This window comes from Triticum dicoccoides, chromosome 4B (genome assembly GCF_002162155.2).
Source record: "Triticum dicoccoides isolate Atlit2015 ecotype Zavitan chromosome 4B, WEW_v2.0, whole genome shotgun sequence".
Classification (NCBI taxonomy): domain Eukaryota; kingdom Viridiplantae; phylum Streptophyta; class Magnoliopsida; order Poales; family Poaceae; genus Triticum; species Triticum dicoccoides.
The window spans coordinates 628,681,531-628,705,929 of NC_041387.1; the positions used below are offsets into that span (position 1 = coordinate 628,681,531).

Sequence of the window (24,399 nt, forward strand, 5' to 3'; positions counted from 1 at the left end):
CATCGAGGGAGTACGGGGAAGCAGGAGGTGGCCAGCAGGGGGGGAGGTGGCGCGTGCGCGTGCCGGCGAGCGTCGGGCACACGCCCTCGTCCTTCTGTCCGAGGAGGGGGACGACAGAAGGCAGCGGGGGTGGGCTGGGCCGCCAGCTGGAGATGGGCCAGGTAAGTGGCCCAGGTAAGTCCTCCTTCCTTTTATTTCTGTTTTCTATTTTTTTCTGACATTTGTTTGATTTAATAAATATATCAAATCATTTAATTTTATTATGCCAATTTTTGTAGGGGCTAATGGTATTATTCCAGAGCTCTTGTATAATTGGCATAATTTTTGGACCATATTTCATATATATAGAAATATATTTCCAATGCAAATATTTATCGAATTAATCCAAATGGCCAAAATAAATGTCCATGAGCTCCTACAAATATTGTTTTGGTTTTTATCTCTGTCCAATATTTTTAGAGGGCATCATGAGCATTTTCTTGGACCCTTTTGGAGAAATTTTTATTTGGGTCATTTTCAAAAATGATTCTGAGGGTTCCACCAATCCTCACTTCAAATTTAAATGAAATTTAAACATGATGCACAAATGACCAGCTAGTCCAAGTCATACCAGACTAGGGATGTGACAGTTATTCAGTTAAGTAAGAGAATAAATTGTTGTTCTGTTTACATGAATAAAACCTTATATGGTTACACACCCAATGAAAATGGTTCGTTGGATCTCGATCATAGTGATACACATATTCATAATATTGAAACCAAAAGATGCAAAGTTAATAATGATAGTGCAACTTATTTATGGCACTGCAGTTTAGGTCATATTGGTATAAAGCGCATGAAGAAACTCCATGCTGATGGGATTTTGGAATCACTTGATTATGAATCACTTGATGCTTGCGAACCATGCCTTATGGGCAAGATGACTAAAGACTCCGTTCTCCGGAACAATAGAGCGAGCAACTGACTTATTGGAAATAATACATACTGATGTATGCGATCCGATGAGTGTTGAGGCTCGCGGCAAGTATCATTATTTTCTGACCTTCACAGATGATTTGAGCAGATATGAGTATATCTACTTGATGAAACATAAGTCTGAAATAGTTGAAAGGTTCAAAGAATTTCAGAGTGAAGTGAAAAATCATCATAACAAGAAAATAAAGTTTCTGCGATCTGATCGTGGAGATGAATATTTGAGTTACGAGTTTGGTCTTCAATTAAAACAATGTGGAATAGTTTCACAAACTCACGCCACCTGGAACACCACAATGTAATGGTGTGTCCGAAAGTCGTAATCGTACTTTACTAGATATGGTGCGATCTATGATATCTCTTATCAGTTTACCACTATCGTTTTGGGGTTATGCATTAGAGACAGCTGCATTCACGTTTAATAGGGCACCATCTAAATCCGTTGAGACGACACCGTATGAACTATGGTTTAGCAGTAAACCTAAGCTGTCGTTTCTTAAAGTTTGGAGTTGTGATGCTTATACGAAAAAGGTTTTTAACTTGATAAGCTCGAACCCAAATTGGAGAAGTGCGTCTTCATAGAATACCCAAAGGAAACTGTTGGGTACACCTTCTATCACAGATCCGAAGGCAAAACATTCGTTGCCAAGAATGGATCCTTTCTAGAGAAGAAGTTTCTCTCGAAAGAAGTGAGTGGGAGGAAAGCAGAACTTGATGAGGTAACTGTACCTGCTCCCTTATTGGAAATTAGTTCATCACAGAAATCTGTTCCTGTGACTACTACACCAATTAGTGAAGAAGTTAATGATGATGATCATGAAACTTCAGATTAAGTTACTACAGAACCTCGTAGGTCTTACAGAGTAAGATCCGCACTAGAGTGGTACGGTAATCCTGTTCTGGAAGTTATGTTACTAGACCATGACGAACCTACGAACTATGAAGAAGCGATGGTGAGCCCAGATTCCGCAAAATGGCTTGAGGCCATGAGATCTGAGATAAGATCCATGTATGAAAACAAAGTATGGACTTTGATTGACTTGCCCAATGATCGGCGAGACATTGAGATTAAATGGATCTTCAAGAGGAAGACAGACGCTGATAGTGTTACTATCTACAAAGCTAGAATTGTCACAAAAGGTTTTTGACAAGTTCAAGATGTTGACTACAATGAGAGTTTTTCACTCGTATCGAAGCTTAAGTCTGTCTGAATCATGTTAGCAATTGCCACATTTTATGAAATTTGGCAAATGGATGTCAAAACTGCATTCTTGAATGGATTTCTGGAAGAAGAGTTGTATATGATGCAGCCAGAAGGTTTTGTAGATCCAAAAGGTGCTAACAAAGTGTGCAAGCTCCAGCGTTCCATTTATGGACTGGTGCAAGCATCTCGGAGTTGGAATAAACGCTTTGATAGTGTGATCAAAGCATATGGTTTTATACAGACTTTTGGAGAAGCCTGTATTTACAAGAAAGTGAGTGGGAGCACTACAACATTTCTGATAAGTATATGTGAATGACATATTATTAATTGGAAATGATGTAGAATTTTCTGGAAAGCATAAAGGAGTGTTTGAAAGGAGTTTTTCAAAGAAAGACCTCGGAGAAGCTGCTTACACATTGAGCATCAAGATCTATATAGATAGATCAAGACGCTTGATAAGTTTTTCAATGAGTACATACCTTGATAAATTTTTTGAAGTAGTTCAAAATGGAACAGTCAAAGAAAGAATTCTTGCCTGTGTTGCAAGGTGTGAAGTTGAGTAAGACTCAAAACCCGACTATGGCAGAAAATAGAAAGAGAATGAAAATTCATTCCCTATGCCTCAGTCATAGGTTCTATAAAGTATGCTATGCTGTGAACTAGACCTATTGTATACCTTGCTCTGTGTTTGGCAAAGGAATACAATTTTGATCTAATAGTAGATCACTGGACAGCGGTCAAGAATATCCTTAGTGAGGACCAAGGAAATACTTCTCGATTATGGAGGTGATAAAAGAGCCCGTCGTAAAAAGTTACATCGGTGCAAGCTTTTACACCGATCCAGATGACTCTAAGTCTCAATATGGATACATATTGAAAGTGGGAGCAATTAGCTAGAGTAGCTCCATGCAGATCATTGTAGACATAGAATATTTGCAAAATACATACGGCTCTGAATGTAACAGACCCATTGACTAAGCTTCTCTCACGAGCAAAACATGATCACACCTTAGTACTCTCTGGGTGTTAATCACATAGCAATGTGAACTAGATTATTGACTCTAGTAAACCCTTTGGGTGTTGATCACATGACGATGTGAACTATAGGTGTTAATCACATACAGATGTGAATATTGGTGTTGAATCACATGATGATGTGAACTAGATTATTGACTCTAGTGCAAGTGGGAGACTGAAGGAAATATGCCCTAGAGGCAATAATAAAGTTATTATTTATTTCCTTATATCATGATAAATGTTTATTATTCATGCTAGAATTGTATTAACCGGAAACATAATACATGTGTGAATACATAGACAAACATAGTGTCACTAGTATGCCTCTACTTGACTAGCTCGTTTATCAAAGATGGTTATGTTTCCTAGCCATGGACAAAAGAGTTGTCATTTGATTAACAGGATCACATCATTAGGAGAATGATGTGATTGACTTGACCCATTCCGTTAGCTTAGCACTTGATCGTTTAGTATGTTGCTATTGCTTTCTTCATGACTTATACATGTTCCTGTAACTATGAGAAATATGCAACTCCCGTTTACCGGAAGAACACTTTGGGTACTACCAAACGTCACAACGTAACTGGGTGATTATAAAGGAGTACTACAGGTGTCTCCGAAGGTACATGTTGAGTTGGCGTATTTCGAGATTAGGTTTTGTCACTCCGATTGTCAGAGAGGTATCTCTGGGCCCTCTCGGTAATGCACATCTTTATAAGCCTTGCAAGCAATGTGACCAAATGAGTTGGTTACAGAATGATGCATTACGGAACGAGTAAAGAGACTTGCCGGTAACGAGATTGAACTAGGTATTGGATACCGACGATCAGATCTCGGGCAAGTAACATACCGATGACAAAGGGAACAACGTATGTTGTTATGCGGTTTGACCGATAAAGATCTTCGTAGAATATGTAGGAACCAATATGGGCATCTAGGTTCCGCTATTGGTTATTGACCGAGAATAGTTCTAGGTCATGTCTACATAGTTCTCGAACCCGTAGGGTCCGCACGCTTAAGGTTTCGATGACAGTTTTATTATGAGTTTATAAGTTTTGATGTACCGAAGTTTGTTCGGAGTCCCGGATGTGATCACAGACGTAATGAGGAGTCTCGAAATGGTCGAGACATAAAGATTGATATATTGGACGACTATATTCGGACACCGAAAGTATTCCGGGTGATTTCGGAGAAAACCGGAGTGCCGGAGGGTTACCGGAACCCCCCCGGAGAGTTAATGGGCCACATGGGCCTTGGTGGGAAGAGAGAGGGGCGGCCAGGGTGGGCCGCGCGCCCCCTCTCCCTCTGGTCCGAATTGGACTAGGGGGGGGGGGGGGGGGGCGGCGCCCCCCTCTTTCCTTCCCCCCTCTCTCCCTTCCTTTCCCCTCCTAGTAGGAGTAGGAAAGGGGGAGTCCTACTCCTACTAGGAGGAGGACTCCTCCTCCTTGGCACGCCCACAAGGGCCGGCCGGCCTCCCCCTCCCTCCTTTATATACGGGGGCGGGGGGCACCCCATAGACACACAAGTTGATCTACAGATCGTTCCTTAGCCGTGTGTGGTGCCCCCTCCACCATATTCCACCTCGGTTATATCATCGCGGAGTTTAGGCGAAGCCCTGTGCCGGTAGAATATCATCATCGTCACCACGCCGTCGTGCTGATGGAACTCATCCCCGAAACTTTGCTGGATCGGAGCCCGGGGATCGTCATCGAGCTGAACGTGTGCTGAACTCGGAGGTGCCGTACGTTCGGTGCTTGGATCGGTCGGATCGTGAAGACGTACGACTACATCAACCGCGTTGTCTTAATGCTTCCGCTTACGGTCTACGAGGGTACGTGGACAACACTCTCCCCTCTCGTTGCTATGCCATCACCATGATCTTGTGTGTGCGTAGGAATTTTTTTGAAATTACTACGTTCCCCAACACCTTGTGCTACCAATCTTGCCTTGTTGCGAATGATGTTCCCATGAGCATCTTGCTTGTTCTTGAAGATCCACTTTGTTCCAATGACGTTGTGATTCCCCGAAGGTCTTGGCACCAATCTCCACACCTTGTTGTACTCGAAGTTGTTTAGTTCTTCATGCGTGGCATTGAGCCAATCTGAGTCTTCGAGCGCCTCATAGACCTTTTGGGGTTCAACACAAGAGACAAACGCATGATGTTCACAATAGTTAGCTAATTGTCTACGAGTGCTTACCCCCTTTCTTAGACTTCCAACCACGTTTTCCATGAGATGGCCTTGGGTGGTGAGTTTGGAAGCAATCTTCGCGGCACGACGCTCTAATTCTTCCTCGGGTGTGGAAGGAGGAAGGTTAACTTGATCATCTTGAGCGCCGTCTCGAGCTTGCTCATGATCTTGAACTTGCTCGAGGGGGAGAACTTGACCTTGGGCATCATTTGGAGGTTCACCTCCATCTTGAGGTTGATCTTGCCCTTGGTCTTGTTCATGAAGGTGAGGGCCTTCACTTTGTTCTTCGAAAGCGTGTGGGTCTTGGGGAGGTGATGGCTCCACTTGAGTGGAGCATTGTCCTTCTCCTTCGACCACAAGGGGTTCCTCAATGGGTAGGATATGACTAATACCCATTCTTCTTATGGCTTGGGGAGGAATTTCATCACCTACATCACAAGTACCACTTTGCTCCACTTGGGAGCCGTTATTTTCATCAAACTCTACGTTACATGTCTCCTCAATGAGTCCGTTGGACTTGTTGAGAACACGGTAAGCATGAGAGTTTGTAGCATAACCAACAAATATGCCCTCATGAGCTCTAGCTTCAAATTTAGACAAACGAACACCTTTCTTGAGAATGAAACACTTACACCCAAACACCCGGAAGTACTTGAGATTGGGCTTGTTCCCGGTGAGTATCTCATACGGAGTCTTGTTCAAGCCTTTGCGGAGATAGAGCCGATTGGATGCATGACAAGCTGTGTTGATGGCTTCGGCCCAGAAGTTGTATGGAGACTTGAACTCCGCCATCATGGTCCTTGCCGCATCCATCAACGTCCGGTTCTTTCTCTCTGCAACACCATTTTGTTGAGGGGTATATGGTGCAGAATATTGATGCTTGATCCCTTCATCACTAAGAAACTCATCCAAGGTGTAGTTCTTGAACTCGGTGCCGTTGTCACTTCTTATTGTCAAGATCTTTGCATCGTGTTGACGTTGAGCTTCATTTGCAAAGTCGATGACGGTTTGTTGGGTCTCACTCTTCCTCTTGAAGAAGTATACCCAAGTGTATCTTGAATAATCATCCACTATCACCAAGCAATACTTTCTACCCCCAAGACTATCAAAGGATGGGGGCCCAAAAAGGTCCATGTGAAGGAGCTCCAAGGGTCTCTTCGAGTAGATGGTAGTCATGGGAGGGTAAGCCGTCTCATGAAGCTTTCCTTCGATACAAGCACTGCAAACACGATCTCTGGCAAAACTAACATTTGTTAGTCCATGAACATGGTCCCCCTTGAGAAGGCTTTGCAAAGATCTCATATTGACGTGGGCTAAACGGCGATGCCAAAGCCATCCCACATCAACTTTATCCATTAGGCATGTCGCGGTCTTAGTGGGTTGCTCCGAGAAGTTAACCACATAGAGGCCGTTCTCGACATGCCCAACAAAGGCTACTTTAAGAGTCTTGCTCCACAAGAGGGCCACGGTATCAATATCAAAGAAGGTGGCAAAACCCATGAGTGCGATTTGACGAATGGAAAGTAAATTGAACGCAAGGGACTCAACAAGCATGACTTTCTCGATCGTTAGATCATGACAAATGACAACCTTGCCAAGACCCAATACCTTAGAATGTGAGGCATCACCCCATTCGACATTGGTGGGCATAGATGGGATATTGTGCACGTCCACCACCAAGTCCTTGCTCCCGGTCATATGATTTGTTGCTCCACTATCGAGCAACCATGATCCCCCACCGGAAGCAAACACCTACAAGAGATCAATGCTTGGTTTTAGGTACCCATTGAGTAATGGGTCCTTTGATGTTAGTAACAAGGGTCTTAGGAACCCAAATAGACCATTCAATGTACTCATAAGGAGAACCAACAAATTTAGCATAAACATGTCCATCACTAGCATGGCACAACACATAAGAGGGGTTAAAGTCGCCGACTTTGTTGGGAGAGATGGCGTTGCGCTCTTTGGCTTCACCACTCTTCCCATTGTTCTTCTTCTCCTTAGGAGCACCTTCTCCCTCCTTCACAAAGGTTTGCGTGAGCGGAGGAGGTCGATTGGTCTTGCTCTTCTTCTCCTTGTTCTTCTTCTTGTTTTTGGACTTGGGTGCGAACCCAACTCCCTCCTTGCCCACAAATTCCTTTTGATTGCTCAAAAGGTCATTTAGGTTCTTCTCGCCTTGTATGCATGACACAAGACCTTTCTCGAGTTGTTCCTTCAACTCGGCATTTTCCTCCACAAGATGCACATGCTCACAACATGGGTTAGTGGCATTTGCATTACCAATTAAGACCATGTGAGGAAATGTGGCCTTTTCCTTGGTTAGCTTAACTTGGAGTTGAGCATGAGACTCCTTGAGGGTGGCATGAGCACCTTTCAAGACCTTGTGGGCCATGTCAAGTACATCAAACTCATCCGTGAGTCTAACATGATCAACCCCAAGTTTAGCCTTCTCGGAAGCTAGAACACGAGACACAACAAGAGCATGATCAAGATCTTTCTTTAGTTTAGCATGACCATCGTTGTGTGACTCCTCAAGAGCCAAACGATGCCCACGCTCTTCCTCAAGAGCATTAGAGAGATCCGATATCTCATCGGCATAGTCATGACTATGACTTTCCATCTTAGTGATGGTTTCTTCATGAGCCTCGATCATGTCATTGGCTTCACCAAGTTGTTCCAAGAGAGCAACGAAATGCTTCTTGGATTTTCCCTTGAGCTTACTCATGAAGGACTCAAATTCATTGATTTCCTCATTAGACCCCTTACCATTATCAAAGTCATCCGTTGAAGGAGGGTTAGGAATAATGGTGGTTTTGATGTTGGGGGTTACCTTGTTGGTTGCCTTAGCCATGAGGCACTTGGCGGTGATGTTCTCGTTAGGTGCATCGAAGAGAGACACCCGAGGAGTTGAGACAATGACAACGGATGCCATGGCCATTGTTTCACCATCTTCATCATCATCGTCATCCTCACGGTATTCTTCTTGAACCACCAACCCGCAAGGAGGAGTCTTCTTGGTGAAGTTGTTCTTGTTGGGGAAGGACTTGGCTTTGTCTTTTCAAATGAACTTGCCACCATTGTCTTCCCGCATCTCGTATGGACAATCCGCAACGAAGTGGCTGACATTGCCACAGTTGAAACAAGTTCTGACTCGTTGCTTCCCCTTGAGGCCACTTGAGTTGTTCTTGTTGAAGTTGGGTCTTGTAGTCTTCTTACTCCAAAACTATCTGTAGGCAAGAGCCATGTGCTCATGATAATCATACTTCGTGTCCTCGGGGTTGCTCTCCTCATCTTCCTCCTCTTCTTCTTCTTCCACACTAACCTTAGCCTTCAAGGCAAGATTGGGCTTCTTTGCCCTTTGAGAACGGAGCACCGCATTGTCGGCGATCTTATCCAAGATGTTCATTGCAACAAACTCATCCAACACTTCACTAGAGGTCATGGAGTGGAAGTCCGGTCTTTGGCGGAGGACGGACGACATGGCCTTGTTGTAGGGCATCATGGCCTTGAGGAACTTGTGCTTGATCCAGTTGTCATCCGTGTCCTTGCTCCCATGATCTCGGAGTGCGACCGCAATTTTGGTCACTCTTCGAAAGAGCTCACGAGGTTCTTCATCCTCTTTCATTGCAAACTCATCGGCTTCATCTTGCACCACTTCATAGTTGGAGCGTTGAATGCTAGCACTTCCTTGATACATACGCTCGACACACTTCCATGCTTCTTTAGCCATGACATGAGGTCGAAGATGAGGGAGATCTTCGGGAAGGATAGCATCTTGGATGATGAAGAGTGCACTCTCATTGAATTGATTGTCCACTTCTTCTCGAGGGGTGAAGTTGCTTGGATCATGAGGATAGAAACCTTCTTCAATAATTCTCCAAAGGTTAGTATTCACATGTTTTAAATGACGCTTGAAGCGATAAACCCAAGAATCATAATCTTCATTTTTCACATATTTAGGAGGAGGACCAGCATGATTCAAATGCGTAGAGGGGATCGGTCCTCTATACACCGGGGGTTCCACATGGGCATAGATGCCGGTGCCATTTCTACCACTAGTAGACGGACTCTTTTCACTATTAGCTTCCCCCTTGTCGGGGTTAGCATCCATCACCTTGTTAGTGGGATCACCCACTTTCATCGGCGAGGTAGATAGTTTGAGTCCCTCTAGGAATTCAGTAAACATGCTTTTAACCTCGGCCGTCATGGAGGTTTTCAATGTGTCTAAAGCCACATTGAATTCCTCACGTGAGATCAAGGTTACCCCTTCGGCCGAAGACGAGATGGGATTCACACCGGAGTGTTCCTCCGCACCGTCGTTGACGTCAACCATACTCTTCGGACGGCAAAGTCCTTAATAAAGAGACGAGGCTCTGATACCAATTGAAAGGATCGATATGGTTGACTAGAGGGGGGGGGTGAATAGACAACTAACAATTTTTGACTTTTCTTTAACAATTTAAACCTTGCAATGAAATAGGTTGTCTAGATGTGCAACTACGTGGACAACCTATATGATGCAAAGACAATGAGCACACAAGCAAGCAATGGATATAGCACAAGTAAGCTTGCAAAAGTAAAGGGATAAGATAACCAAGAGTGGAGCCAGTGGAGACGAGGATGTGTTACCGAAGTTCCTTCCTTTTAAAGGGAAGTACGTCTCCGTTAGAGCGGTGTGGAGGCACAATGCTCCCCAATAAGCCACTAGGGCCACCGTAATCTCCTCACGCCCTCACACAATGCGAGATGCCGTGATTCCACTATTGGAGCCCTTGAAGGCGACAACCGGACCTTTACAAACAAGATTGGGGCTATCTCCACAACACTTGGAGGCTCCCAATAATCCCGCGAAGCTTCACCACAATGGAGTATGGCTTCGAGGTGACCTCAACCGTCTAGGGTGCTCAACACCCAAGAGTAACAAGATCCACAAGGGATAAGTGGGGGAATCAAATATCCTATGGTGGAAGTGTAGATCGGGCACTTGTCACCCAATCCCGAGCAAATCAACAAGTTTGATTGGCTAGGGAGAGAGATCGAGTGAAAATGGAGCTTGGAGCAACAATGGAGCTTAGAGATGGAAGAGGTAGTCAACTAGAGGTAGAAGACGCCCCTTATATAGTCGTGGACAAAATCCAACCATTATCCACATGTTCAGCCCGTGACACACGGTACTACCGCTCCAGGGGCGCGGTACTACCGCGAGGCTGTGCGGTACTATCGTGGCTAACCATAGTACTACCGCGACAGCAACACAGGCCGGAACTAGCCTGATAAGGGCGCAGTACTACCACTTGCGCGGTACTACCGCACCCACCTGCGGTACTACCGCAGGGCAGGAAAGTCACGGCCTGGGAAGGGCGCGGATGAAATAAATTACATCCGTGCCTACTTCCGCTGAACCGGAGGAGGTACAAAAATCCGACGCGATACTACCGCCCGCGAGGAGCGGTACTACCGTGCGGGCGCGGATGTAAAAAATTACATCCACGCCTACTACCGCGACACTGCGGTACTAGGTAGGAGGGCCACGGTACTACGACTCCTAGGGAGCGGTACTACCGTGGGCCTCCGCGGTACTACCGTGCTGGACGAGCGGTACTACCGTGGAGGGCGCGGATGTAAAAAATTACATCCGCCCCTACTACCGCACCGGAGCGGCACAAGGCCAGGGAGCCGCGGTACTACCGCTCCAGATGAGCGGTACTACCGTGACACCCAGCGGTACTACCGCGTGTACTTGCGGTACTACCGCAAACACAGCAGTAGTCGTCAGATTTCCGCACAACCAAGATAACAAAGGGAAGCTCCAAAAAGCAGGGAAAGGAGGAACAAGTGTACGTGTTGATTCCACCCAAACCTTTCCGACGCGGACCCCCTCTTAATAGTACGGCTCTCCTACGACTCAAATCCACCAAAGAGAAACGTAGAACGACGCCGACTTCAATAGTCTCCGAGGGGCACCGAATCGTCTCATGCCTAGATATGAATAACCTGAGAAACTCAAGGCACACGATTAGTCCGCAAATGCATTGTCATCAATCACCAAAACACCTGAGGAAAAAATATGCCCTTACACTTTGTTTTCCAGTCCTAACAATTTCATTCCCCATCTTTTTGCCTGAGTCATCTTTTCCCTCTTCCTTCTGCCTCCCGGTATTATCTTCCTCCCCTAGCTTCCCACCAACACGCCCCTTCTCGCTGAGAGCAACTGCACCGACCCCCTCATCAACCACCATGTCCACCTTCCCTTCTCCTTCTTGTTTTCATTGTCTTGCTGCCCATTGAAACCCAACTGTTTAGAAGCTGATATTTCCCCCTGCCGCTTGCTTCCACCGCCTTGCTTGAGAGGGCTCGTGACTTCCTTCTCTTCTCCATCGCTACTCTTGCCGCTCATCCCAGAGTTCACTCCCTGCTTACGCCATGACACCCCATCACTTCCGGAGTTTACACCTCCCCTCCCAAAATTGTACTGGCGACGTGCTCCCTATTGATGCCCATATGATCCAGAATTACTCCGAGCCCCCCCATAGCCCTTATTACCCCCACTTCCTCGACTCTCCAACCACTTCCCCCTGTTGTTGTCTTCCCCTTTTCTGTTTTCTTCCTCAGCCCGCATCCATGGTCCGAATTGTGGCGCCTCCCCTTTCACCGGTTTGGAGCTGCATTCATTTTCACTATGGCCGATGATACCACAAGTATAGCAAAAATCTGGCATATGCTCATATTCGAACCGACACCACACTAACTTTTTCTTTTTCTTCCTCTTCTCCTCTTCATTTTCGATTACTTCTACTGCCTTCGTCCCATATTCAGTATTTCTATCCAGAGTGAATCCTCTCATAAGCGGCTCATTGATGTCCAGCTTCACCTTGATGCGCAAAAATTTCCCCACCGCCCTTCCATCATGACCCACGTCGACATCCAGTACTTCATGGAAATCGCTTCCTATCAGTTCTCCCATACCTCTGTTCATGGACCCTAGAGGCAGGCCGAAGACTCGAATCCATATAGGAATCAAGTTGAAGTCATACTCCTCCACCGTCTTCTCCGGATCGTACTCTTCCATCACTAAAAGTTCCTTATCAAACCACCAAGGTCCTTCCTCCAGAGCCCTCCTCCACCCCGCTGGCTGCCTGAAATTAAACAGGAAGATATTCTCCTCAAGCTCCTTGCATCCTACACCCTTAATCGGACACCAAATTCTACCCAACGTGTTCCCTACCACCCCTGCATGTGCAAGCTTCTCCGGAAACAACTTCCCAACTGCCTGTGGTTTTTTTGGTGCCCAATCAAACACCTTCTCCTTTTCCTTCCCTCCAATCCTCAACCCTTTTCTCTCAGCCGCCGTCAGCCTCAAGCCCTTCATCAATCCTTCAACAGCCTCCATGTCAACAGAAACACCTAGCCGACTCAGGAAACAAACCTAGGGTAACCGGTGTTTGTACGACCGTGCGCCCTAGACCACACGGAAGGCTTATGTGGATGGGACTGGGGATTGGTTTCGGTGAAGGACGAAGGGGCTAGGTTAGGAAGGTGAGATCGAGACTGCTGCTGGACTCCTAGGCTCCACGAGGACCTCGGGCGCCGGCGGCCAGGACACCGACGACAACCAGCACCTGTGATGAGATCCGATCGCCTCCCGATCGCCATAGCGCTGATTACGCTAACCGTCACCCTGAGGGACGGACTTGGTTCCCAAGCTTGATGTCATCAACAACCTGCTTGCAGTCCGACTCGACAATTATGTTCCCCTGGAGAAGATCATCAGCCAAAGCAATTCAACAAAGGCCTAGAAAAGCCCATCTGGCTACCGTGTCAAGGTCAAACTCTCGGGAGCAACTAATTAACGAGCGCTCCTTCGGGAGCCTCGCAACGATCAGCGCCACTTAGCCCGCTCTCAGCCATTCGCCACGTGTCGTGCTCTGGACGCTCCCTCTGGATTTTTTTTGCACGCGTTTTTGGCTTTTTAAACGGTTTTTTTTCCAGTTTTTTTTATGTTTTGGTTTTTCACCGGTCTTCCCTACCTTTTCGACCGAATATTTTTTTTGAATTTTTTATTTTGTGCAAATTTTTTTTTTCCGTGAGAGTCATGGTTTTATTTTCGAGAGAGGCACGGCCGTGCCTTTTGGAAACGAAAAAAAACATGTTTTCTGTTTTTTTTTCCTTTCGCAAGAGGCACAATTTTGTTTCCACGAGAGGCACGGTTGTGCTTTCGCGAGAGTCACGGCCGTGCCTCTTGGAAACGAAAAAAAACATGTTTTCTGTTTTTTCTTTCGCGAGAGGCACGGTTGTGCTTTCCTGAGAGGCACGGCCGTGCCTCCTTGAAAACGAAAAAAATCACATTTTTTGTTTTTTTTTGCGAGAGGCACGGTTTTGTTTTTTCGCGAGAGGCACGATTTTGAAGATCTTGACGCGAGAAATTTAGCGGCAAAAACGGTTCGAGATTTGGACGCACGGTTTAAGAGATAAAACATTTTAAATAAACGGATCTATGGAAAAAGAAAAAATTCCCCGCGCCACTTGTCGCAACTTGGGGAAGCTGGAGTGATCTCCGCAAGGAGTAGTACTTGATTTCGCAAACTCTCGCCCTCCCCCAAACCCCACAGAAAAAAAAACCACCCGTTCCATTCTCCGGCGAACCCGCCCCATCCGCCGTGCTTGGGTAGATAGATGGAGGGCCTGGCGGAGACCGGGAGCGGCGGCCACCTCGTGCCTCTCCTCGACGGCGTCGGCGGCGGCCTGGACGCGGCCCTCCTCCGCCGCCTCTACGCCGGCCACTTCCTCGCCAGATGGGGCGCGCGGTACGTACGGCCAAGTGCATGCCTGTCCGTCGCTTCAGCGATTAATCCCATCACCCTTATTGGATCGCGTCGTGTCGCAGCATGTGGGAGTTCTCGGTGGGGCTGTACATGATCCGCGTCTGGCCGGGCTCGCTGCTCTTCGCCGCCGTCTACGGCGTCGTCGAGTCCGCCTCCGTCGCCGTCTTCGGGCCCATGGTCGGCACCCTCGTCGACAGCCTCACGTACCTTCAGGTCTGTTCAACCCTCTCTTTCGCTCTTTGTTTCCAGAAGATCACGAGAACTTGCTCATTGAACTAACTAGAAACATGGCATCTCAACAAGTTCCCTTTCCCATATAAAAAGCTGATTTAGAGGGATTTTGGCAAAAACAAAAAGAGGAACCACTCCAACAGATCCCGTAAACCGATTTTTTTTTCAGGGGACCTCGTGCAATCAGCCCATATGAGCGTAGAGGGCAGCGGAAAGCAGGCGATCAAATAAACGAGCTGGTACGCATGTAGGAAATCTGAACCATATCATGAAATCCACAAGCACCAAGCTATCCAATGTTCACCACAACAATTCACTTACAAGAGCAGCTCGCTACAACATAAATACCCCAACATAATCATCAACTCACATTTGGTATGGTTTGCTTGTGTTGATATCAAATGTGAGCAATAGGTTTGCAAACCATATTGAATAACCCATATATATTAAACTAACTGATAAATCATGAAAAGGGATTACTAAATCGGAAATTGCTTTTGGAGGCTGAGCTCCATGGAGGCCTCCAAATGCAAAACTCAAAATTCGTGAAAATTCATATTTTTACATTTCAAAAAAAAATCTGAAAAAATACTACATAGATAGATGAAGGCATAGTGCACAAGTGTGTAAATTTTCAGGACGAAACATGTTGAAATGTGGGTTGTGCAAAAAAGGTAAATCTGGGGCTTTTTAACAAATGATACTATTCATCGTGCCAAACCATGAATCTGTCTTTTTTTTTCTACAGGCCGCATTTTAACGTATTTCATCCTGAAATTGGACGCAGATATGCCTCACATCCTTGTTTATTTGCACAAAAAAATTCAGATTTTTTTTCGAATTTTGATTTTTTTTTTCAGAAAATACCAAAACGCCATTCTCGATAATTGAGAATTTTGGTTTCATGAAAATTGGTATGTCAATACAAGTTAGTCCTCCATATTGTAAAAACCGTCTCAGATTTATTACTTGTCATAACAGTGGTATTATGAAACAACCATCTTAGATATAAACTAATTATGTAAAAATGTGTCTCTGATAAGCCTCATATATGTGTGAATAGTTTACAGAACTGTCTTGGATGAGCAGCTTATTATGTGAGTTCTTGTAGTAGTGCATGGATGGGCCGACGAAGAGGAAATTCTTAATCAGGATTAACATTCGCCAGTGACTTACTATAGATGGCTAAATGCAGGTTTTGGGCCTGTGGCTATTAGTTCAAAGCTTATCCTTCATCGTTGCCGGAGTCTCGGTAACCGCCCTGCTGGTCTACGATGACCTGAAAGTGACAAGCTTCCCGGTGTTCGTGGCTCTAGTCGTGGTCACCAACGTCTCCGGCGCGCTCGCGGCTCTCTCGACACTCGCCGGAACCATACTGATCGAGAGAGAATGGTACACAACCCACAACTTAACTAACTGTATTAGCTGTACGTACGTGTTGTCTGATGGCTGCGATGATGCATGCAGGGTGGTGGTGATGTGCGGCGGGCATCCACCGGCGGTGCTGACCCGAACCAACTCGGCGATCCGGAGGATCGACCTGAGCTGCAAGCTTCTGGCGCCGGTGCTGTCCGGGTTGGTGATCAGCTTCGTGTCGACGCAGGCCTCCGCGGTGGCGCTGGCGCTATGGAACGTCGCCTCGGTGTGGCTGGTGTACTGGCTCTTCGTGTCGGTCTACAACGGCGTGCCGGCTCTCGGCGCCAACGGCCTGGCAAGGGACACGGCGGCGCCGGAGGTCGACGAGGCGGCGCAGGGTCACGGTCAGGACGCGTCGGACTGGAGCGAGAGGCTGACGACGCGGCTCTCAGTCCTGCCCTGCTGGGAGTCCTGGGCCGTGTACGCGAGGCAGGAGGTGGTGCTGCCCGGGGTTGCTCTCGCCATCCTCTACTTCTCCGTGCTAAGGCAATTCATTTACGGATACAATAAGAACTTATATTTTACATTTGATACAATTTGATTTTGATCTTGTTTCCGTTGCTGCTGCAGCTTTGGCACGCTGATGACGGCGACGCTGGACTGGGAGGGCATCCCGGCGTACGTGATCAGCCTGGCCCGGGGGTTCAGCGCCATGGTGGGCATCGCGGCGACGGTGCTGTACCCGGCCGCGCACGCGCGGCTGTCCACGCTCCGGACGGGGCTCTGGGCCATCTGGACGCAGTGGTGCTGCCTGCTGCTCTGCGTCGGCTCCGTCTGGGTGGGCGGCCGCGCGGCGTCGGCGTGGGCGCTCATGGCCGGCGTCGCCGCGTCGCGCCTCGGCCTCTGGATGTTCGACCTGGCGGTCACGCAGCTGATGCAGGACGGCGTCCCGGACGCGGACCGGTGCGCCGTCGGAGGGGTCCAGAGCTCGCTGCAGTCCGTGTTCGACCTGCTCACCTACGTCATGGGCATCATCGTCTCCGACCCCAGGGTACGCACGCTCGTGTCTTTCGTTTCGCTCAGTTTGTTGCCCAAATGGCGAGACGAGTACGGTGGTGAACTGGTGATGATTTCGGTGCAACCAAATTAACAGGATTTCGGCGAGCTCATCGCGCTCTCCTTCTTGCTGGTGACCTGCGCTGCGGTCATGTACACGCTGCACGTGTACCGCGTGCGGAAGCACCTGTTCCACCTCGACAAGATCTTCGCCAAGATGCAATAGTCATGATCTTTGGTTCTCTCGGATGTGCGTTAGTGTTACTACGTACTCCTAGATATACAGAAGCCAGGTGTGTACTTACTATGATTGTATCGCTCGATGCTACATTATGAGGCACTAAAAGACGCCCAAAATAGAAAAGAAAATGAGAACATGCGTGTGCATGACTGTAGGTTTTGTAATTTGTAGGAGTAGTATATTAACACCATGGTTGGATTATTCTTCCACTTTCTTCTTTTTTGGATTTCAGTATTTTCCTTTTAGACAAACTCACAAAGTTTTATTCACCCATCACAAGGTTTACATGGACGAAATCTAAATTTTCAGGTTGGCCTAACCAAACATGGCGGCCAAAACCCAAAGATAACGCATGCTTTGCAAGTTTGTGAGCCTCGAGATTCGAGGTTCTATATTCTTGGCTAATTAAACACGAAGAAAAAACTCTAGAACGATCTATAATTTCATGTACCACTGCCCCATATTGTGCTGTCGTGCCACTCTTGATCGCTTCAACGGCCACCTTGCAGTCCGACGCAATAGATATCTTGTGGAGCGTTGCCTCACGAATTGCCAAAGTTTCAGGACTTCTGGTTCGTCAATATTTCTGAAAACTAACACTGAAGCTCCTTGGAACATCCCATTGGCATGCCTGCAGATCGCCGCTGTAGTCCCAAAGCCTCCATGCCTTGCTACTGCCGCATCAACATTCACCTTCATGTGCTGCTCCGGTGGGGGAATCCATGTCGTTGGTCTTGGAGCTGGTACACTAGCTCTCCTCTCCAGTTTCGCAAGGATCTGCAGTTCCACCAGATAACTCGAGAAAACAATGGGTTGTGTAGGGAGTTTGAAAGATCCCCTCGTGTATAACCTTCCTCCGGGCAGACCAATTGCCCAAAGCGTGGCAATCATTGCGATGAGCTCATCATTGGGCAGTGATTCAAACATAGAGAACAACCAATCCTTTGCATTATCATCCCGATTCATAGCCATGTGTTGTACCATCTCCTCCTTTGCCAATGCCCAAGTACTTCTGGATAGAGCACAATCCAGTAAGGAATGTCGCAAACTATCTCGCGCGCCACAAATCCCGCATACATCCGTTGTTGCCATATTTCTGTGTTGGAGTAGGTCCCCGGTGGGAAGGGATTGTTTCGCAAGCCTCAAAGTAAAGACTTTTAATTTTGATGGCAGCTGTAATTTCCATAAGGCTGACCAGCTGTTCATCTGGCCCTGTAAATTAGAAGTGTGTTCGCCTTCCTCTAACCATGCTTCCTGTCCATTTTGATACGGTAGATCTGAAGGAAATATGTTCTAGAGGCAATAATAAAGTTGTTATTTATATTTCCTTATATCATGATGAATGTTTATTATTCACGCTAGAATTGTATTAACAGGAAACTTGGTACATGTGTGAATACATAGACAAAACAAAGTGTCCCTAGTATGCCTCTACTTGACTAGCTCGTTAATCAAAGATGGTTATGTTTCCTGACCATAGACATGTGTTGTCATTTGATGAACGGGATCACATCATTAGGAGAATGATGTGATGGACAAGACCCATCCGTTAGCTTAGCATTATGATCGTTATAATTTCATTGCTACTGCTTTCTTCATGACTTATACACGTTCCTCAGACTGTGAGATTATGCAACTCCCGAATACCGGAGGAACACCTTGTGTGCTATCAAACGACACAACGTAACTGGGTGATTATAAAGGTGCTCTACAGGTATCTCCGAAGGTGTTTGTTGGGTTGGCATAGATCAAGATTAGGATTTGTCACTCCTGTTTCGGAGAGGTATCTCTGGGCCCTCTCGGTAATGCTCATCACTATAAGCCTTGCAAGCATTGTAACTAATGAGTTAGTTGCGAGATGAAGTATTACGGAACGAGTAAAGAGACTTGCCGGTAATGGGATTGAACTAGGTATGATGATACCGACGATCGAATCTCGGGCAAGTAACATACCGATGACAAAGGGAACAACGTATGTTGTTATGCGGTTTGACCGATAAAGATCTTCGTAGAATATGTAGGAGCCAATATGAGCATCCAGGTTCCGCTATTGGTTATTGACCGGAGATATGTCTCGGTCATGTCTACATAGTTCTCGAACCCATAGGGTCCGCACGCTTAATGTTCGATGACGATATGTATTATGAGTTATGTGATTTTGATGACCGAAGTTTGTACGGAGTCCCGGATGAGATCACGGACATGATGAGGAGTCTCTAAATGGTCGAGACATAAAGATCGATATATTGGAAGGCTATATTCGGACATCGGCAAGGTTCCGAGTGATTCGGGTATTTTTCGGAGTACCGGAGAGTTACGAGAATTCGCTGGGGGAATTAGTGGGTCTTAATGGGCCATACAGGAAAGGAGAGAAGGGCCTCAAGGGGTGCCCCCCCATGGGCTGGTACGAATTGGACTAGGAGGGGGCGGTGCCCCCCTCCTTCCTTCTCCCCTCTTCCTCCTTCCCTTCCTTCTCCTAGTGGGAATAGGAGGGGGGGGGGGGCGAATCCTACTTGGACCGAGAGTCCAAGTAGGACTCCCCCCCTTGGCGCCCCCTCTAGGGCCGGCCTCCTCTTCCTCCCTCCTTTATATACGTAGGCAGGGGGCACACCAAAGGCACTCTAAGATTTTTCTTAGTCGTGTGCGGTGCCCCCCTCCACAGTTACACACCTCGATCATACTGTTATGGAACATCGGCAAAGCCCTGCACCGGTAGCATAATCATCACCCTCGCCACGCCGTCGTGCTGACGGAACCCCCCTCGGCCTCAACTGGATCAAGAGTACGAGGGACGTCATCGAGCTGAATGTGTGCTGAACTCGGAGGTGCCATACGTTCGATGCTTGATCGGTTCGATCGCGAAGAAGTTCGACTACATCAACCGCGTTAGTAAACGCTTCCGCTTTCGGTCTACGAGGGTATATGGACATACTCTCCCCTCTCTTTGCTATGCATCTCCTAGATAGATCTTGCGTGATCGTAGGATTTTTTTTGAAATTACTGTGTTCCCCAACAGTGGCATCAGAGCCAGGTCTATGCGTAGATGTTATATGCACGAGTAGAACACAAGTGAGTTGTGGGCGATAATAGTCATACTGCTTACCACCAACGTCTTACTTTGATTTGGTGGTATTGTTGGATGAAGCGGCCCGGACCGACATTACATGGCCGCGTTCATGAGATTGGTTCTACTGACGTGCTTACGCACACAGGTGGCTGGTGGGTGTCAGTTTCTCCAACTTTAGTTGAATCGAGTTTGACTACAGTCGGTCCTTGTGAAGGTTAAAACAACACACTTGACAAAAAATCGTTGTGGTTTTGATGCGTAGGTAAGAACAGTTCTTACTAGAAGCCCATAGCAGCCACGTAAAACTTGCAACAACAAAGTAGAGGACGTCTAACTTGTTTTTCTAGGGCTTGCTGTGATGTGATATGGTCAGGACATGATGTGATATAAATTGTTGTATGAGATGATCATGTTTTGTAACAAAGTTATCGGTAACTGGCAGGAGCCATATGGTTGTCGCTTTATTGTATGCAATGCAATCATAATGTAATTGTTTTACTTTATCACTAAGCGGTAGCGATTGTCGTAGTAACAATAGTTGGCGAGACGACAATGATGCTACGATGGAGATCAAGGTGTCGCGCTAGTGGCGATGGAGATCATGACGATGCTTCGGTGATGGAGATCATGAGCACAAGACGATGATGGCCATATCATGTCACATATTTGATTGCATGTGATGTTTATCTTTTATGCATCTTATTTTGCTTAGTACGGTGGTAGCATTATAAGATGATCCCTTACTAAATTTCAAGGTAAAAGTGTTCTCGCTGAGTATGCACCATTGCGACAGTTCTTCGTGCTGAGAAACCACATGATGATCAGGTGTGATAAGCTCTGCGTTCACATACAACGGGTGCAAGCCAGTTTTGCACACGCAGAATACTCGGGTTAAACTTGACGAGCCTAGCATATGCAGATATGGCCTCGAAACACTAGAGACCGAAAGGTCGAGCGTGAATCATATAGTAGATATGCTCAATATAGTGATGTTCACCATTGAAAAGTACTCCATCTCACGTGATGATCGGACATGGTTTAGTTAATTTGGATCACGTGATCATTTAGATGATTAGAGGGATGTCTATCTAAGTGGGAGTTCTTAAGTAATATGATTAATTGAACTTTAATTTATCATGAACTTAGTCTTGATAGTGTTTTGCAAATTATGTTGTAGATCAATAGCTCGCGATGTAGCTCCCCGTTTATTTTTGATATGTTCCTAGATAAAAATAAGTTGAAAGATGATAGTAGCAATGATGCGGACTTGGTCCGTGATCTGAGGATTATCCTCATTGCTGCACAAAAGAATTATGTCCTTGATGCAGCGCTAGGTGACGGACGTACTGCAGGAGCAGATGCAAACGTTATGAATGTTTGAACAATGCTCGGTATGATGACTACTTGATAGTTTAATGCACCATGCTTTACGGCTTAGAACCGGGACTTCAAAAACATTTTGAACGCCATAGAGCGTATGAGATGTTCCAAGAGTTGAAATTGGTATTTCATACTCATGCCCGTGTCGAGAGGTATGAGACCTCTAACACTACTTTGCCTACAAGATGGAGGAGAATTGCTCAGCTAGTGAGCATGTGCTCGGAATGTCTGGGTACTACAATCGCTTGAATCAAGTGAGAGTCAATCTTCCAGATAAGATAGTGATTGACAGAGTTCTCTAGTCACCATCACCAAGTTACTGGAACTTCGTGATGAAATATAGTATGCAAGGGATGACGAAAACGATTCCCAAGCTCTTCGTGATGCTGAAATCGACGAAGGTAGAAATCAAGAAAGAGCATCAAGTGTTGATTGCCAAGACCACTAGTTTCAAGAAAAGGGCAAAGGAAAGAAGGGGAACTTTCAAGAAGAAGAGCAAGCAAGTTGCTGATCAAGGGAAGAAGCCCAAGTCTGGACCTAAGCCTGAAACTGAGTGCTTATACTGCAAAGGAAATGGTCACTAGAAGCGGAACTGCCTCGAATATTTGGCGGATAAGAAGGATGGCAAAGTGAACAAAGGTATATTTGATATACATGTTATTGATGTGTACCTTACTAGTGCTCATAGTCACCCCTGTGTATTTGATACTTGTTCGGTTGCTAAGATTAGTAACTCGAAACAGGAGTTGCAGAATAAATAGAGACTAGTTGAGGATGAAGTGACGATGTGTGTTGGAAGTGGTTCCAAGATTGATATGATCATCGTCGCACATACTTTCGGGATCAGTGTTGAACCTAAATAAATGTTATTTGGTGTTTGCGTTGAGCATGAATATGATTAGATCATGTTTATTGCGATATGGTTATTCATTTAAGACGGAGAATAATTATTATTCTGTTTACATGAATAAAACCTTCTATGGTCATACATCCAATGTTGATGGTTTATTGAATCTCGATCGTGGTAACACACATATTCATAATATTGATGCCAAAAGATGCAAAGTTGATAATGATAGTGCAACATACATGTGGCACTACCGTTTAGGTCATATTGGTGTAAAGCGCATGAAGAAACTCCATGCTGATGGGCTTTTAGAATCACTTGATTATGAATCATTTGATACTTGCGAACCGTGCCTTATGGGCAAGATGGCTAAAACTCCGTTCTCCGGAACAATGGAATGAGATAGTGACTCATAGGAAATAATACATACCGATGTATGCGGTTCAACGAGTGTTGATGCTTGTGGCGGGTATCATTATTTTCTGACCTTCATAGATGATTTGAGCAGATATGGGTATATCTACTTAATAAAACACAAGTCTGAAACATTTCAAAAGTTCAAGAATTTCAGAGTGAAGTAGAGAATCATTGTAACAAGAAAATAAAGTTTCTATGATCTGATCGTGGAGGAGAATATGTAAGTTACGAGTTTGGCCTTCATTTAAAACAATGTGGAATAGTTTCACAGCTCACGCCACCTGGAACACCACAGCGTAATGGTGTGTCCGAATGTGGTAACCGCACTTTATTGGATATGGTGCGATCTATGATGTCTCTTACCGATTTACCACTATCGTTTTGGGGTTATGCATTAGAGACAGCTGCATTCACTTTAAACAGGGCACCATCAAAATCTGTTGAGACGATGCCATATGAACTATGGTTTGGCAAGAAACCAAAGTTGTCATTTCTTAAAGTTTGGGGCTATGATGCTTATGTGAAAAAGCTTCAACCTGATAAGCTCGAACCCAAATCGGAGAAGTGTCTTCATAGGATACCCAAAGGAGATTATTGGGTACACCTTCTATCATAGATCCGAAGGCAAGATATTTGTTGCTAAAAATGGATCCTTTCCAGAGAAGTAGTTTCTCTCGAAAGAAGTGAGTGGGAGGAAAGTAGAACTTGATGAGGTAATTGTACCTTCTCCCGAATTGGAAAGGAGTTCATCACAGAAATCAGTTCCATGATTCCTACACCAATTAGCGAGGAAGCTAATGATGATGATCATGAAACTTTAGATCAAGTTACTACCGAACCTCGTAGGTCAACCAGAGTACGGTCCGCACCAGAGTGGTATGATAATCCTATTATGGAAGTCATGTTACTAGACCATGATGAACCTATGAACTATGAGGAAGCGATATTGAGCCCAGATTCCGCGAAATGCCTTGAGGCCATGAAATCTGAGAAGGGCTCCATGTATGAGAACAAAGTGTGGACTTTGGTGGACTTGCCCGATGATCGGCAAGTCATTAAGAATAAATGGATCTTAAAGAGGAAGACGGACGCTGATGGTAGTGTTACTATCTATAAAGCTCGACTTGTCGCAAAAAGGTTTTCGACAAGTTCAAGGTGTTGACTACTATGAGATTTTCTCAACAGTAGCGATGCTTAAGTCTGTCCGAATCATGTTAGCAATTGCCATATTTTATGAAGTCTGGCAACTGGATGTCAAGAAATGCATTCCTTAATGAATTTATTAAAGAAGTGTTGTATATGATACAACCAGAAGGTTTTGTCAATCCTAAAGGTGCTAACAAAATGTCCAAGCTCCAACGATCCATCTATGGACTGGTGCAAGCATCTCAGAGTTGGAATATACGCTTTGATGAGTTGATCTAAGCATATGGTTTTATACAGACTTTTGGAGAAGCCTATATTTATAAGAAAGTGAGTGGGAGCACTACAATATTTCTGATAAGTATATGACATATTGTTGATCGGAAATGATGTAGAATTTTCTGGAAAGCACAAAGGAGAATTTGAAAGGAAATTTTCAAAGAAAGACCTCGGTGAA

General features: G+C 45.7%; 1 protein-coding gene across 1 annotated transcript; it reads left to right on the forward strand.

Moving 5' to 3' along the window:
• The first annotated feature begins 12,767 nt into the window (after nucleotides 1-12,767).
• On the forward strand, nucleotides 12,768-17,209 carry LOC119294077 (solute carrier family 40 member 1-like). Its single transcript, XM_037572342.1, has 7 exons — nucleotides 12,768-12,793; nucleotides 14,127-14,186; nucleotides 14,267-14,417; nucleotides 15,631-15,827; nucleotides 15,903-16,337; nucleotides 16,422-16,842; nucleotides 16,945-17,209. Exons 1-7 carry the CDS (start codon nucleotides 12,771-12,773, stop codon nucleotides 17,071-17,073), a joined length of 1,416 nt encoding a protein of 471 aa, XP_037428239.1. The 5' UTR covers nucleotides 12,768-12,770; the 3' UTR covers nucleotides 17,074-17,209.
• Nucleotides 17,210-24,399: the final 7,190 nt, after the last annotated feature.